Source organism: Thunnus maccoyii, chromosome 3 (genome assembly GCF_910596095.1).
Source record: "Thunnus maccoyii chromosome 3, fThuMac1.1, whole genome shotgun sequence".
NCBI classification, from domain to species: Eukaryota; Metazoa; Chordata; class Actinopteri; order Scombriformes; family Scombridae; genus Thunnus; species Thunnus maccoyii.
Window position 1 is genome coordinate 27224415 of NC_056535.1, and position 17006 is coordinate 27241420.

General features: G+C 39.7%; 2 protein-coding genes across 9 annotated transcripts; both read right to left on the reverse strand.

Annotated features, from left to right (window-relative positions):
- Positions 1 to 1659: 1659 nt before the first annotated feature.
- kif17 (kinesin family member 17) lies at positions 1660 to 8964 on the reverse strand. Of its 6 annotated transcripts, XM_042405422.1 has the most exons (16): positions 8526 to 8964; positions 8125 to 8393; positions 7715 to 7861; positions 7383 to 7484; positions 6930 to 7119; positions 6328 to 6780; positions 6062 to 6156; positions 5799 to 5964; positions 5592 to 5668; positions 5359 to 5474; positions 4610 to 4838; positions 3659 to 3917; positions 3502 to 3563; positions 3297 to 3420; positions 2848 to 2985; positions 2372 to 2732 (listed from the first exon to the last, which is right to left on the reverse strand). In XM_042405422.1, the coding sequence occupies exons 2-16, from the start codon at positions 8353 to 8355 to the stop codon at positions 2659 to 2661; spliced, it is 2463 nt and encodes an 820-aa protein (XP_042261356.1). In that variant the 5' UTR covers positions 8356 to 8393; positions 8526 to 8964; the 3' UTR covers positions 2372 to 2658. The 6 variants fall into 6 exon arrangements, with proteins under 6 accessions (XP_042261377.1, XP_042261356.1, XP_042261351.1 ...); XM_042405443.1 differs by lacking the exon at positions 2372 to 2732 and adding an exon at positions 1660 to 1679 and having other exon boundaries at positions 8125 to 8958; XM_042405417.1 differs by having other exon boundaries at positions 8125 to 8960.
- Positions 8965 to 10639: 1675 nt separating this feature from the next.
- sh2d5 (SH2 domain containing 5) lies at positions 10640 to 16227 on the reverse strand. 3 transcript variants are annotated; one of them, XM_042405480.1, is made up of 10 exons: positions 16057 to 16226; positions 15334 to 15399; positions 15133 to 15213; positions 14979 to 15053; positions 14736 to 14882; positions 13517 to 13717; positions 12894 to 13077; positions 12311 to 12416; positions 12049 to 12208; positions 10640 to 11314 (listed from the first exon to the last, which is right to left on the reverse strand). In XM_042405480.1, the coding sequence occupies exons 2-10, from the start codon at positions 15382 to 15384 to the stop codon at positions 11108 to 11110; spliced, it is 1212 nt and encodes a 403-aa protein (XP_042261414.1). In that variant the 5' UTR covers positions 15385 to 15399; positions 16057 to 16226; the 3' UTR covers positions 10640 to 11107. The 3 variants fall into 3 exon arrangements, with proteins under 3 accessions (XP_042261414.1, XP_042261405.1, XP_042261415.1); XM_042405471.1 differs by having other exon boundaries at positions 15952 to 16225; XM_042405481.1 differs by lacking the exon at positions 10640 to 11314 and having other exon boundaries at positions 12117 to 12208; positions 12845 to 13077; positions 15952 to 16227.
- Positions 16228 to 17006: the final 779 nt, after the last annotated feature.

The following is a 17006-nucleotide window of genomic DNA, read 5'->3' on the forward strand; positions in this document are numbered from 1 at the left end:
CTTACTGTAACCAGTCATTGAAGACTTTTTGACTTGTGATTTGAAATGTGATTAGTTTGAGCTTTTAATGGTTTGCCTTTTCAGACTGAGCTGTTGAATTACATCCTTCAGAGTCAGTGTGGCACAAAGAAGCAAAGAGCCTTCAATTCAGTCAAACCTTCATCCCTGTAAACCTGCACAGTGGCTTAGCCTCTCTGCTTCATCCAGCATTTCACTTACAGAATGACTATCAGTCATACTCATCTTACACGCCACTCGAGTGATGAGAAAGCCTGCTCAGCTGTTCTTCCATTATCCGATTATCTTGAGCCCCACCTCCGTGTGAACTTAGCAGACCAGTGTTTTCCTTTCTCCATTTTCTCTCCATCCCTTCCATGTAAGACTTTTAATTCCTCCCACTGACTTATTTGAATAGCTTGGCATTTCGTTATGTAACAGCCTTGAAGCCACGGATTCAGTGTGTGGTTGATTTTTGTAAGAGACGATTACAGTTGCCTTCTGTAGTGTTATCTCTCAGTAGCGCAAGGGGCTCGACTAATGGGCCAGGATCTCTGTCTAGTGTGTCTAAACACAGGCAAATAAAGGGTGTCAAATTTTGAAACTGACACGGCTCTCTGCAGGTCAAGTAATATTAAACAATGGATGAAGAAATCAGGCCATAGCCAAAATTAGAAATGAGATACTCAGACAGAAAAGTGATCTGTAGAAAGGATTGAGCTTATCCGTATAGGAGATACAAATGCAACACAGGTGTTTGAGTTGTTGCTGTCTGAAGAAAAAAAAACAGCAGGTTGCATTTGATGTATATTCTGTAATTTTAAATACCTGACACCTACAGTACAGATACAGACTCTCTTTCTTAATTCACAGATTTGTATTCGGCTCATGCTTGTCAAGCTGTGAATTGACCCAAAAGGTCACGTGTAACATGAGATCACTACCTGTCAGCACTCTGCTGCCATAACAACGGCCCCCCTTCCCCATTTGTGATGGTAGAGTCATATACTTGCTATGACACTACAAACTGGGGCCTGTTTCACAAAGATAAGACTTTGACTATGGCTTATGACATCTAAATTCATCCACTGCACAAAGCAGTTTAGTTCTTGACTATCTTAAGTAGGACTATGGTACAATGAATTCTGGGTAAATTAAGACCTTTTTCAAAACAAAAAAAATGGCTGACCAAGTGACCGCATCCAATTCCAACCCCAGCAGAAAATATGTCTTTTGGAGGAATTCAACAGGGACATTTTACTTGGAAAACTTAGTGAAGAGTGTAACAATAAAAAAAAAAATCTTATATGGAAATAAATTGCAGCAACAGTGAACAGTGTTAATCCCACAGGTGAGAGGAGCATCGAAGACATTCAAAAAAGATTTAAGACATGGTACAAGACGCAAAGAAAGAAATGTTTTCCTCTTTTTTTGTTGGGTGCTACTGGTCAGTTGGTGTCACTGATTGTTACTGTTGTGGATATTTTGAGCGATGGTCAGCACCTCAGTGGAGAAAGGTGGACATGAGCCTTTGATGTCTTAAAGCTGAAAAAGTTTATTTAAGTACTTTATCAAGGAGAACTGAAATAGCGAACATCGAAGTCATCTGCAACTCGGATGCTGTCTCTTTCCGTTCTGCCTCTGAAGGTTTGAGTCTTAGTCTTTAACCCAAGCAGATCAGCCTACAATATGAAAAATTAGTCTAATTGGTTCACTAGTTTCTAAACAAGGAACTGCATTTTACCCATGTCAGTTCAGGTCACGTTGCATTAAACTTCAGGTCACTGTCAGCACATTTTGGTTTGAATGTCTAACTGTGTCAATAGAATCTATACATCCACCTATCTGTGTTGTCTAGGAAAGCCTCCTCCAACCTTGGTGACCATGGCAATGCTGATTTACCCTCTATCAGAGAGGTTTCTGCTTTCCCCAAAACATCACAGACAGCTTGAGTCTCAAGGAGAGGAGAGAATGCCTCCTTCCTGCTTAAGAATTACAGTGTGACCTCAAGGCCCAGGATTGACCTAGTGTAACCCAATTTGTAACCCCTAAAGATGGAAAATTGCATAAGAGTTACCATGGTAACATGGGTCTTAGGCCTGAGTTAGCCTGGTGGTAAGGTGTCTAATTTTTTTGGCTTATGAGTCAGTCTTAATTTTTGTGAAAGAGTCTAACTTGCATTAGACTAATCTATGAGCAGAATTAAGATTGGCCTAACACTACAGACAAGTCTAAAATACTATTGTGAAACCGGCCCCTGGTCTGACATGTTGTTAGCTGAGTTTTCTTATTACTGTCTGTAGCACTCTAAACCAGCCAACTTTAAAAAGCTGTTTGTGGTCAATTAAATTAATCAAAAATGTAAAAAAAAGGATAACTTAATGAATTTTATTTCTATTCAGCAGCATATGCAGAATTTCAAATGTTTGAAATGGAAAAAGCTAAAACTGGTTTACAATCAGTGACAGCAAAATACATTAGAAGTGAAATAGAGATGCTGGACTTTGAGTCTCACAGTGCATGAATCACATTTTTTTTTAATACAGTGCAAATATTCAAGGGTAGTATGATACTGTAGGTAGCATTTTGTTCAAAATTAACATTAAGATGTGATTTTAAAAATGTCACAACTGGACTGATGTTGTCCACAAAGAGTGTCTTCTACTGTATATACACATTTCTGTTAGCAGTGGTTATTTTATTCAATATTGGATCAATCACAGCGTATAAAATCTCTGTCAAAAACAAAAGACAGTGAGATATGTTAGAGTAGAAAGGGCATGTGAATTCAGTCCTTTCAGTTCCCCTCATTATGGATGTGAGACTTGCTTTTTTTACGCTTCACCTTACCATTGGACACTGGGACACCCAACGACTCGAGGCGGAAGGGACGTGGCAGAACGGAGTCTGAGCTGACAGGCAGGTTCATGTTGGAACCGCTCACAGTTAGGTGGGACGCCCCATTAACAAGGGGAGGAGAGTGGATGACTGTAGGAGAAGAACTCCATCAGTGGGGTAAAACCGTCATATGAGAGAAAATGCCAAATATAAATTGGTTTGGTATTGTGACTGCTGCAGATGGTTGATGCTTTAGAATTAATATCTTGTAAATGGAAAAGTTTTATTTGTTTTTCAGATTAAATATTGGCATGTATACTGAGCAACTGTATTCGTAAGTAAGTAGTTTAACTTTGAGAAGTTCTTAACTTTCTCCAATATAAAAATGATTACTTTTGTGCACTGACAACAAAAAAGAGAAACCAGAAATATAGAATGATGTTAAGTACAGCTAATCTTACCGTGTCCCTTGGTGGCTTCACCTCCCAGCAGTTGGCTCGCCCTCTTTGACTTGAAGTAGCTGCTGGCGATATTTTCACTGTCACTGCGGTCCAGCATTTCCTTATACCTGTCCTCTTCCACCTGCTAAAAACAGACGGAGGTAAGACTCTGTGACAGTGTTTCAGTGGGTGTAAGTAAAAGATAATGCATGGAACATAAACAGACTGTAAATGGATCTCCTATATCAGTAGCTGAGCTTCTGCGAGCTGGAAGTTTTGGAGCCACTGCTGTGAGAGAGAAAGAAAGTGTATTTCTGTAAGAAACATCATTGATAAGTTTTCATTCAGCCTTTTTTTCTATATGCCCTTTTCATACATCCCACCTGAAGGCAGTGTTGTTTTCTGCACCATCACATCTGGCAGTCTCCAAGAGGCGCTGTCCTCGTCCCAGACAGCTTCTTTCTTCAGGCGGTCCAGGTTGCTGTAGTTGCAGTCACGGCGCACCAGGGGCACCATACGCTCCAGCAGGCTGTGTAGTAACTGGCCTTCCTTCTCCAGGCGGCGGATGGTTGCCAGGTAGTCGTCCCTTTCCACCTCAAACTCTGCCTGCAGGTCACGGATCTCCAGTTTGGCTGCTTTCAGCTGCCACAAGAGGTTCATTTGATTTTATGGTTGAATGTCAGAGCATATGATTCAGCACTGAAAGCTTAAGACACTGTATTTTTGATTTCACGTTATCCAGTATCAGTTAGTGCAAAGATTTTTGGTACTAAGTAAGGGTCAATTTATGTGATTTTTTTTTTTTGTATAACACCCTGAATTGAGTTATAGAATATGCATGTTATTGACATGCAATAAAATAACAGCTGTTACCCTCCAAGAGGAGACAAAAGTAGCCTAATTTTGTAGATTGAGAAAGCTGATAAAATGTAAAAAAAAAAAAAGTAAAATGTACTCCTAAGCCTAATAGTATGAGCAAATATGCATCACCCAGTTAGGACTGATTTCCTTCTCTGAGGTTCTTATTGACACGAAACCAGGTAAATAAAAACAGCTTCTATCAAGTAGTATAGTATATTTCAGTCATTACTGTGTCAATCACAAGGAGTAGTGAAATTTTGGTAGTGACATAGACGATGGATGTTTTGATATTTTTACAATAATGAAGATATTTTAGAGTGGAGCAATTATATCAACAAAAAATGCTTTACAGAAAACCAAAAACACAGATTCCTTTATTTGTCAAAGGCTAGTTCTATTTTTGAAATTTGCTCCAAATAAACTGCATATCCCACAGAACCTATTGTATTTATCCGACAGCTGCTGTGACAGACCTTGCCTTGGACTTTGACCAGCATCTGGCTTTTGGCATGGACCTCTTCCTGGATGGAGTTGTAGACATTTAACAACACATTTTCACTATCCTCGCTGTTCTCTGACAAGGCCCTGATGAGCTGGACTTTTCTCTGATCAGCGAGGTTCTTCCTCTGTCGGTGTCTCTGCTGTAACTCTTTGTTTCTGGCCTGCTCTCCTCCTACCACCTCCTGCTCTAGCTGCTGCAGCCTGGGGAGCAGATGGATGAATAGGAACACTTCATGGATGGGTGGTAAGTAGAATAATGACATCAAACTATGTGGCTAAGAGGCAATGGAGCTGTAGCAACTGTCATGTATAAAAACATAACCAGCTCTTCTAATTAGGTATTTAATCATTAGAATGTGGTCAAGACAAATAATACATTAATAGGCAAATATATATGTCTTAAAACTTAAAGATGTTATAGTAGTTTAAAGAGATTAAATATTTGCAATTAATATGCAAATGTATGCAACAATGTGTAATCAAATTCTATGAAGAAAGTAATGGTGTAAGCATACGATATTATCATGTATTTTTCTTCAATCAGTTGGTTCCATCACATGGTTTCACATCCTGTGCAGAATGATTTGCCAGATACAATGAAGAAAGATGCATTGTAGTAAAAGCAGTGCTGATGGTAAGGACGACATGTTTGGTCCCTGACTTTGACGGTGCCAGAGTATATATGTAGAATGTGTGTTGTTTACCCCTGAAGCCCACAAACCTTTCCAGAACATGTTTCTGGTCCAGAGACCCTGCCGTGGTGACATCAGGTGAGTCTATGAGCCCATCTCCATCTGGACCTTCTTGGACACTGACAGCTGCACATGGTACAGCGGACTGAGAAAATAACATCCAGTAAATTTTTAATCCATAGTTTTATTTTTTAGGTGATGTGATACCTAATTTTGGAACTACATGTTTTGGATGACTAATGAAAATAGTGGTGGATAGTACCTCGGTCAGGGAAGTTTCCTCAGTTGTGCTGCTGCTCAGCTCTTCCTCAGCGACCTGTGTCATACAGCTGGAGCTCACTGATGTTGGGAAACAAGACAACACAAAGCAGTATACAGGTGGTGGACACAATTTGAAACAATTTTTAAAATGTGTTAGTTGGTTACTTGTTTCAAGGCCAAAAGTGTTGTGGCCAGATGATTTTGTTACCATTCTTTGTGACAGAGCTCCCCCTGCTGGCTCGGATTTTCTCCAGATAAGACAGCTTAAATTCATAGGAGGAACGCAGGGCAGCAATGTCCTCCTGCAGCTTTGCTTTGGATTCCTGCTCTGCATTGTACTCAGCCTGCAACTTGGCGAGCCTCTCCTCGTACTCCTTTGGAGAGAGCAGAATACAGAGCAATAAATCACCTGGATCTCATTCAGTTAAAGTGATGTGAAGTGATATACTGGTGTGGGAACACTGGAATTACCTCTTTAATCTTCTCCTTTTCTGCTTCTGTGGTGCTGGATTGTGGCCTTGAAGGGACAGCAGGAGAAGCCTCAGACAACTGGCCGGACAGTAGAGCTGCATGAAAAAGCAGCAAGACAGGTAATAAAAATGATTTAACAAACCAGAAAATTAGAATGAAACATCACTCTTATAAAATCTACTTTTAAATCATTTGGCAATACCCACATAAAAAAATTGTTTCTTTAATATCAAGAAAGAAGCCTAGCCACAAAATAAGTCACGTACATGAAAGATTAGCAGTGCCCAGCTGGCCTGAGACGAGGGCCCGCAACTTCTTGATCTCTTCCTGATACTCTCGGAGCAGAGCATCCTTAGGGTCCTCATTAATACGAGGCCTGTTCTGGATGCTCTTGGCCCGGTTGGCGTAACGCAGAGTGCTCAAGCTTTCCTCATAGTTGTTGTCTGCAGGGGAGAGACAGGCAATCATCAAGGTTCGTGTGTTCCCTCCCAGGGAGTCCTGCAGCAGCCTAGTCAGCTTGGAGTCCCGGTAGGGGATGTATTTGGAGCGTCCGTCCACCAGAGCAGAGATGACATTGCCAAGAGCAGAAAGGGACAGGTTGATCTTGGTGGCCTCCCGGAGTCGCTCTCCAGTTGCACCGGTTTTAGACTGACGCTCACTTCCTGCCAGGTCCACAAGGTTGAGTTTACCTGCTCGTAGATGGTCCTTCCCAGCTCCATCTGAGAATGTAGAGTAAATTCACTCAAACGTTGAAACACTAGTGAAATAATTGGACCAAACAAACAAACAAAGACATATTTATCACTAAACAGATTAAAGATATGCTTCAACATGTTAAAAGGTATTGTATAATTGTGTTTGTGTTCACCAGTGTTGCAAATCTCCAGGTGGATGGTGAAGATGGAGTGGGAGCGCGAGGAGTCTTTGTTCATCAGGGTGTAGCCCACTGCCCGGTTCCTCCAGCCTTGCTCTATGATTCTCTCACACTCTCCCACACTGTGCACAGTGTGCATGGAGAGATCCCGTACATACACCCCATGCTCTGGGTGCTCTTTCAACTAGGCATTCATCACCCACACACATGCGGAAAACACAAACAATCCAAATCTGTCACCTTGCTGAAACACCTTGACCTTCAAGGAGTCATGTGCTTTCAAGTGACTATGGCAACATATACAGTATTGTGTACAAAGCATAAGCAATGTGTTCACTGTCGGAGAACAGTTTCAGAAACAGGTTTCATAATCATCACTTTGCCTTCTTATGTTACACAGCAAAGTCTGATTTGTTAATTTAATCTATATTGTTTCAAGAGACTTACCTCCAATCTCTGTTTGGTGTCATTTCCCAAAAGGTCTCTGATTTCTTCATTGTAAATCTCCAAATAAGAGGCCCTCACCAGGAATTTTGTATTTTCTGCACACTAACATGCACACAAACATATAAAATGTTTCTCACTGAACTCACAAAGCAGAGACAAGCCAGGACAGAGACTAGAACCAACAGACTAAAGCAAGTATTCATCTATACCGTATTCCCCTAGCAGGCAAAAGTTATAAATACATACTGGACTGGGTGAGACTGCATGTTTCAATTTGTCATGGAATCCATGAATTTTTACAATGGATAATGGACAACAGATGCCCAACCTACCTGAATGCTCTCAAAGACGTGTTCAAAGGCTCGTGGAATAACCCCCCTCTGGGCTGCAGGCTCGGACACCCCCTGCATGGTGAAAGACTTACCGCTTCCAGTTTGACCATAGGCAAAAATTGTGCCATTGTATCCCTCAGTGACACCCTGTAAAAAGTGAAAAATGTGGCATCAGTGACCTTTAACATGATGCTTCCTTATAAAAAAAGCAACACCCTGATGACCTTTACAAGTGACTGACAGCAGACTGTTAAGTAAATAATGAGGACTGCAGTCATTAGCAATAAGATATAGGCTACTGATGTTGAACTAAGGGTGTCCAGTGACCAATGTGGTACTCTTGTAATGTCTGGATCTCCAGACTGTTGCTTCCTATCGACATGTAAAACAAAAACTATTTTAAGGCCTACCTCAACCAAAGGATAGGCAATCTCGTTGTACATCTGCTCAGTGGTTTGATCAATGAAGTAGGTCCCATCAAAGGTGAACTGTTTGGGTGGCTCATCCACTGCCCCAGGCTTCTCTATGAAGCACTGGCAGCGGTGCAGGTCCATGCACATCACCATCTTAGAGCCGAGAGCCTTCTCCCTGTCATTCAAGGGCCTGCACCTGACCACCACCTTCACTGACTCCGACCCCATCTCTCACCATTCAGCTTCACACACTATGCAGCAGTTGTCTTGTATAAAAGATCAGGGCAGGAAAAAAAAGTTCAGTTCTGCCCTATAAATACATCTCTAAAGAGCTGAAAGGCAGCAGGTTCCACATTGGCAGCTTTAAACATGTTATAACCGGCAGTTAACTGGGTTACCTAGTTAGTTAACGCAAATCAGAAGACATGTTCTGCTGACGAACGGCTAAATAATAGTACTTTTATCGGTTAAAGTCCACTGAGAGAAGCTGATGGCCAGATGACATCATACACGAAAAATGTTTAAAGAAGATAAGAAAGAGAAAACAAACTGAGTATATGCGGAAATATCTCCAGACACTGTGGTAATTGCCCTCTTCAGTAATCGCTACAGGTCCCCTGCCATTCCGCTCCTCTTCCCACGGCGTTTTGAAGTTGCCTAGCAACACTAAACAACCGTTGAGGGATGACACGAACCCGGTCCGGCGGCCATTTTAGTGAGGAGGGAGTGAGGTCGACGTTAGCAAGCTAGCAAACAGTAATTTAGTTCTACATATTTTGTATCCAGTTGACTATAAACGTTTCCAAATTTTTATAGCAAGGAAGAAAACTAGAATTTATTCTATAAGTCACTCCATGAAAATGTAGTGTCTTTTATCCATCCTTTAAACTTGAGGGTGATTCATATTTTCTTTACTCAAATATCAGCTAACGTTAGTGTTAACGTTACCTCTTGGTTAAGGTTACTGTTTTTAGTCACCTTGTCAAAGTTACTTTTGGTCAGCCCTTTAAAAGTCTACCTGTCAATGAATATGAAATATGATTTTTTTTTTTTTTTTTTTTTTTTTAGAATACCTCACTTGGTGACATTAAAGCTAGCAAGTATAGTTTAACTGTTTACATAATGTTCCTTTTTGGTGATAAATGGGTAATTTTTCTATAGATTTCAAAATGTTATAGACTACACCACTAAAGCCAAAAATATATGACACATATCAAGTAACATGTTTGGGGTCCTGTCCCATCATTTATGAACTGTGTATTAGCTGCTCTTTCTAGACAAATCAAAGATTGTCTGTGCAATACATGTTTCAGTGGTAATGAGCTGTGCAAAGTTGACAGTCAAACATTAGGTTTTTAACTACATATTGTTCATGTGACAATATTTAGTATGTGGCTAATGGTTGTTTTCTACGGTGTAGGTTATCAGGTAATTTGCTGCAGGAAAGTGGTATTTTTCTCAATAATTTAATCTAAAACTAACAGGTGAAAAATATGAACTTTAAGAAAAATCATTATGTGGTGTAATGTGGAAAGATGGTATGGTGTGTTAATTACTGTAAGTGGTGCAGCCTCTGAGACCAGGAATACAATAAAAATGTAAACCAAAATCCCAAGAGGACACATCATACTTATATCAGTTTATACTATGGCTATGTTCTAATCTTAATTAGTATGCAAGGTATATCAATAGCAGGTAATTATTATGCTTCATACAATAATACCAGTGAAACAAACCTAGGTACAATTCAAACTCTTCATTAGAAACGACAGATACAGGATGTGGCGACCAAACCCCCAGGAAGTGTGCCGGGCTTTGACTGAAGCCAGTTTGACATAGAGCCTTTCTCAATACCAAGTACGCCAAGTTCAGTCTTGCATACTCGCTAGTTTGGACTTCACAAGTTGGACTCAGGAGTACAAACTTTTCAGTATGATTGTTCTGCCTGCTGACAGCTGCAGCTCAGCTTCAGCACAGCTACCTGACTGTGCTGTGACAAAATAATCTCAACTCAAAGCTCACTGACACTTTTTTTCCCTCACAAAAAAATAACCTCATTGACAGAGAGATGCAGTAAATTATGTTATTCAGTCTGTAATGTAGCTATAACCAAAATCCAAACTGGTATGTAGTTTAGTAAAATAAAACGAAATTTAATTTAAATTTAACAGCTTAATCTCCTCCATGGTGTCATCACCAATGGTGTCACCTCATCACTCAGTCAGTGACTCACTTAGTCAGTGACATTTATAGGGCTAGCCCTGCTGTTGTGTTCCAGCCAAAAAGGTAGAAAACAATTTGAACACAGCCTACCTTTTTTCTTTGTAAGCAGCCATGGTGTATTCATATTATACACTCTGAGGTGTCCTGATAAAGAAAAGAATAGGCGACATTTTCCATTATTTTCTCATATCAGGACACATTGATATGTATTTTGACTTACATATTGCCCAGCTGTAATAGCTTAACAGAAATAGAACAACATGAAATAAAGAAAAATTCCGACAAACAATAAAATTTTAGCAAATATATTTGCATAACATTTTGATAATGGAAGGTAAAAAACAGTCATGGCTTTGCCATCAGGTGCAACAATCTGGGCCCCAAAACCCATATTGATAGAGTAAATACTGTGAACTCAGAAGTTTCACATCTTAAAAACATTAATAACTCATCTGATGCCTTACAGGCACATATATTAAAACATTATATTGAGAAACATAAAAGCAGCAAGAACAAAATATTAAATCTTTGACATAGAAGTACCCTTATCCTGACGAAACAACTTGTATACTATATACATTAAGTGCCAACACACTAATAGGTGCATTGTGTTTTACAAAGTTTGTGAAGCTTCCCCACAACTTCAAATGTGATTCAAAATGTAAGATATGTGCAAAAAAAAAAAAAAAAAAAAAAAAGGTGTCACATATTTTAAAGTCTTAGAGGTTGGCGATCCGCAAGCTCCAGAGTACGGGGTTTAAATCCATTCCCTTCTGTGAGTACTTTTAATTTTGGCTTTGTTCGGGCTCTTGTGTAGCTTTACAGACTGTAGCTTGCTGGTACTTTCCTCCCACTCATAGCAGTGGTTTACTCGGGCACAGTTCAGCGGGCATGGCAGCTCATCCCGGTTCTCTGTGTAGTGTTCAATCAATTCTGCTATTGAAGCGAATTCAGTCTTGCATTTCTGCCACAAGGAAAAAACAAAGAGAGACAATCACTAAAAAAGTAAAAAAGTACAGAGATTGATACACTGAAAAGTCACAACTATGGCTACTCTGATTTACTTCACTTTATTGGTTTATTTATCTTGGACAACAGACGTTATTTAAGGTTCAGGGTTAACTTTATCGCACCCTCTAGAGATGCACAGCAGAATGAAATTGTGTTACCTGGTTCACACAGACAACAAACAATAAACAGCCATACAAAAAGCCAACTAGGTCATTTTAAATATAAATAAGATGGAGCCAGTGTAGCCACTGCCACACAGGGCACTGCCATTGATCTTATGGACCTTGAGGTCATTTAACATCAATATGATGCAAATACATCAGATTTAGCCAAAAGACTCTTTTTGATTTTTAATATAATGACTGAATTCTAGCCGAGATACTTCAATTTACACTGAATTACAGTGAAATATGTATCAACAACATTAACAAGCAACCTTAATGAAAGATCATCCTATCCATGTGAAATATGAGGTATTGGTATCAGCCTTGAAAAAAGTTACAATATTAGACTAAAATGTTATAGAACTTGTGGAAAAGAATAAAAAGTCGAACATACATTTAAAGAGAGGGAAGTTTTTCTCTGTAGTTCGGAGTCTACTTTTGATTTTGTTGTCACTACAAATCTAAGCAAAATATTAGCCTGAAAGTACGTACAAGATTTTACCTGTCTTGACAAGATAATTACCTCCAACAGGAATTTCCCTTTACGAGTGTTTTCTATGAGGTGGGTGATCAGGCCAGACGGGAAGCGAATGATGAGAGAGCCACATTTTGGTTTTTTAGGATGTTGGCACAGGAGGTATGATCCCAGAACATCGTCTGCGAGCAGGGAATAGCTGCTGTCACTGCAATAAAGAAAACACTCCCTTAGAAACCCACTAATATATTCAAGGGAAAATAAGGGCCAGGAGACGGATTAATGTGAGATATGTTGGAGTGACACTCACGTTGCGATACCGGCCCAACACCACACCGCTTGAGCCAGTGCTTCTTCTGTTTCGGCCAAGCTCGGAGCGCGGGATCTCTTCGCTGGTGTCTTGTCTTTGCCCTTTCCTGTTTCAAATATAAAAAGGAGGGGGAATCATTATGAATTTGGGATTTGTTTACATTCCGAGAGCGCTCCAAAAGTGGAGATATTCCACCAGACGTGTTTGCTTGGGAACACATCCAGTGTAATCCCAACTCAGTGAAGGGAGTGTTTGGTTTAGACATAGCAGGACTGAGATGAACAAAACAAATGGTGATGAAATTAACCCCTAAAAACAAAGCTCGTGTTCCAGCTTGTTCAAACAAAGAGTCAAATGAACATCGAGGAGAGGCTCTAAACTGTGAGAAGTTTTGAAGAAAATGTATAACCCACGTGAGACAAGATTATCCATCACCTTATAACGTTGATTATCCCACTACTGCAGTGCATTCTGACACCACAAACAGACAGTGAGTGACTGCCCATCACCTCACACTGAGGGGTTTGCTTTTACCTAATCAACTCTCTGACTCTTGAAAGCGCTCTGTGAACACTCGGCCCACCTTGTGACGCACTGAGTCGCTCCTGAACACTGCGCTGTTTGAGCGGTGTGAAAGTGAAGGAGCGGTAGGCCCCAGAGCTCAGTACTTTGTTGCGGATGGCTTTCTTGCGCGTCAGGGAGGGGGAGGAGGTGGGGAAGACTTCATCTTGGCTGCTGTGCGGGTCATCAGAAGACTTCTGACTTTTCTACAGATGAGGAAAAGAAAATACAATCTTATTCATTCACTAAACTAGTGGAGCTGGTTAAATGTGATTTTTTTTTTGTTTTATTTGAGATACTCAGTAGCACATTATTCTCTTAATTTTGTTTAGCATTTTTCTCCCTGTTGGCCCTTTGTTAAATCCATAATCTGTCACTACAAGCAACCCATTTCATATACAGAGTCATTTGATCAATTATTAATATAAAAATATAGATTATAGACGCTTTAAAGTGCCCCTAGTTTTAATATTTCATGAAGTACAAGTATGATTTAGGTTAAATGGGACAACATCACGCAAAAATGTAACATGTAAAAAGGCTACTTCAGGGTAAACTGTGACTAGAAGGGAAATACTAGGGTTCAAGAGGGTAAAGCAATAATATTAACTTGTAGTTTATGGAGGAAGATGTTAAAGTCCAAACCTTTGTCCCTGGTAACAACCCTCGAAAAGGGGCTCTTCTGAAGGACACCAGGGCACTGACGCTGAGAGGGAAGCCATGGTTGAGCAGGGAGGGGTTGCGACGAGGTGCTGAACCGGCAGAGTATTCCTGGGCCTCCTCTGGGTGCTTCTCTAAGTAAGACAGCTGGAAACAGCGGCAAAGCAGCAGGTTCAGGAACTGAGCCTAAAGCAGAGAAAAAAAAAAAAAAAAAAAGGACAAATGGTTACACTCAAAAATGTCCAAATATCCACTTTGGAAGATTATTGTAACCCTGAAAAGTTTAAACTCAAGATTTGCCGTAATGGAAGTTTCATTGTACAACGCTCTAAATAAAATGATCTTGATAATAACTAAAATCTAAAAAGATCTAAATCCCATTCAAAATCTAAATATTAATGTACTTTGTTTCAGCTATCATCCACTGTCTTTGGTAGGTAAAAAGAAATGTTGTGAAGATTCTGGGATTGTCTATGAAACATTGCCTCCTCCACTTTAGGCCACGATAAGTTGACAGTAGATCGATCCAACAAGGGTTGTGGGCAAAAGAACAGAACAGATTTTAAATGGTTATGGTTTATTAGCTGAATTTGTTCGTTTAAAATAAGAGATGATTGGGGTTGCATATTGTCAACTGTATCTATTGTAGTCAAGTCTCCTTCTTGTGTTCTCTAAAGGTCATTTCAAAAATAATAATAAATCCCCAAATTTTACAATAAGTGTTTCTATCTTTTATTAAGATGTATGTTTACATCAGTTATTGTCCGAGCTGTGGTTGGAATCATCTCAGTTGTGTTGTGGCAGCGTCTCAGAGTCTGTCAAAGCTTTTTGTGCAAATTTCACTGGACGTAAGTCGATGACGTTTACCTGTGATTAAAGGTTCAACTAATTTCAACTTTGATGGTCATAATGCTTTCAGGTAGGAAACTGTCAATCTGTGCCCAGAGCTTTTGATGCATTTGAAGCAACAGGACAACAATCATGTCAAACTCCCACCAATATTTCCACAATGGGATTACAAAACTTTCAAGTTTAGGGCAAGTAATCTTTTCTCACTAGAACTGTCATTTTCTAAATACTAGTAAACTTATTTGGAATCTTTTCATTGACTTGGTTGTAAATGAAATAAACGTTGATACAAGTTAAAGAAGTGAAAACAAAATGAAGAATTTGTTTGCGTGCATGTCTGTGATTCATTTCTTACAGCTCTGGCATGCCTCGCTTTGAACACATGGCAGTACAGTTGGGTGTCAGTGCTGCCGGGGTTGTGGGAGACGAAGGCAAACTGGGCGTCAACGGGCCGAGCGGTGGACAGAGAGACTCTCCGCAGAGCATGAGCCATCAGGAGGGTCTGCAGACCAGGTCGGCAGGTTAAAACACAATCATCAGATCGACCCGTCTATATATTCTCATAATGTTTTCGTCAGAGACAAACCACCGTCCTTACCGTTTCATCCTCGTTGTACATTTTCACACCTTTATTGGAGAATTTCAGGGATACAGACCTTCTTCTCTTGCATGCCTGATTGAAGACAAACAACATGTTAGTTATTATATTCTCCGTAAAATTCTCAAGAAACCTCGAGGGTCTCAGGACTCACTTTAAGGGACTTCAGCTGCGTGTGCAGTTGCTCCATCTGGTCGTCCAAACAGCAGTCATCCACAGGAAATGAGCCCACATACTTGAGAGTAAAGACATAACTTCAGGCAAAACACACACAAAAAAAAGAAACTAATACAGATAAAAATAAATAAATAAATAAAATAAAATAAAATAAAATAAATCACATTTCTGAAGTTACCTCTGCTGATCGTGTCACTGTACCATCTTCTCTGGCTGGTGCCTCACCCATAATGCCTGTTTATCCCTTTAAAAGCAAAGAAAATATCAGAACATTAAAAATAAGATTAAAAAGAAGGTAAAAAAAAAAAAGTTCATTTTAAATGTCAAAACGTGCAAAAATTTAAGGAACTCTAAACTCTTGAGTCAAACAATCACAATAGTGGAGCTACAGGAGGTTAATAATTAAATAAAACAAGGTTTCAGCACCGTATTATAGACTAGACGTCCATCTTGTAATATTTAAGGACGACAGAAGTCAGATTTAGGACTATTAAATGTGATTTTCATACAGGCCTTGGAAGTGCTATTGTGCAGGTAAACAAATTTCCCCCTTTAACACACTTTTTTTTTCAGCGTAGTAAATGCGTCACAGTTGCCGCCACATGGGACATTTTTATTTGTTTTACTAAGTTTACCGTCAAGACATTTCCCGGACTGTTAACAAAAAGCAAACTGTGTGAGTGAAAGCAACATGACAAACACTGGCTGAGCCGGTTCCGCCCTGTGTTCACCGTCTCAACCTGAACTCAAAAGCTGTAAACGAGGGTTTAAAATCAGAAAAAAAAAGAAAACTCACTTTTCAGAACCGGAGAGTCTCCACCACCACCTCCTCCTCCACCCAGCCTGAGTCTTCTTCACACACCGTAGTGGACACAAAACTCTCAACACCTCCTCAACTTACCTGCTGCTGCTTCTTCGAGGACCAGGTGTGCTGCTGGCCCGAGGCGGGGCTCGAGGGAGAGGAACCCGGGGAGGAGAAGGAGGCGGAGGAAGCCTTTACACATATAAACACTTCTATTCCTATAATGTCAAACTAAGCGGAAGATAAGGCGTTGGATCACTCCACCCTCCCCCTGCTCTCTCTCTATCCAAACATTTTTTTTTCCAGCTCCTCAAATTCCTGGTGATTGCGCAATTCGTCCCGGTGACGTCACGCATCCAGAAGTGGAAGAAATCATTTTTACTCGAGTAAAACGCACCAAAACAATCATCTTAAAAGGTTTTTAAAGGCTCATAAGGCAAAAAAGGTTTCATAGCACTTTTTAAAAAATCTTCAACAATGCATTTCATCTTATATAAGAAAGCAGAATATAATAAATATACTCATATATCTCATCTCGAAATCGTTCTCAAAGATTCCCTCCAGACATGTTTTAAGATGTTTATAAATACTCTGCTTTGAATAATAATTTGAATCTAATATGTTTTTGCCACAAAAAATAAGTAAAGTTATCATCATGATCATTACAAACAAACTTCATAATGACGAGTGAATCTGGGACTCCCAAGTAGTTTGATGGAGTTTTGATAACTTGTGATTAAAATATAAAATATTAAAGATCCCCTCAGACATGTAAACAAACATTTAAAAATTATTATTAGCCCTTTAAAATCCTTAAAAATAACATATAATCCCTTTCCCTCATAAAAATAAATCCAGAATCTATGAATATTCAAATATTTTTAATTTCAGAGGTTTAACATCTGGATACAAGATGTCTCTACTTCACTGAAAAGTCCATTCCGGAGACTTCAGGTTTCCACATCACACTTGTGTAAGTTGAATACTGGACCATGATTGGCTCCAAAATAGTTATGATGTCCCAAATGATGCTGACAGGTACCATGAGG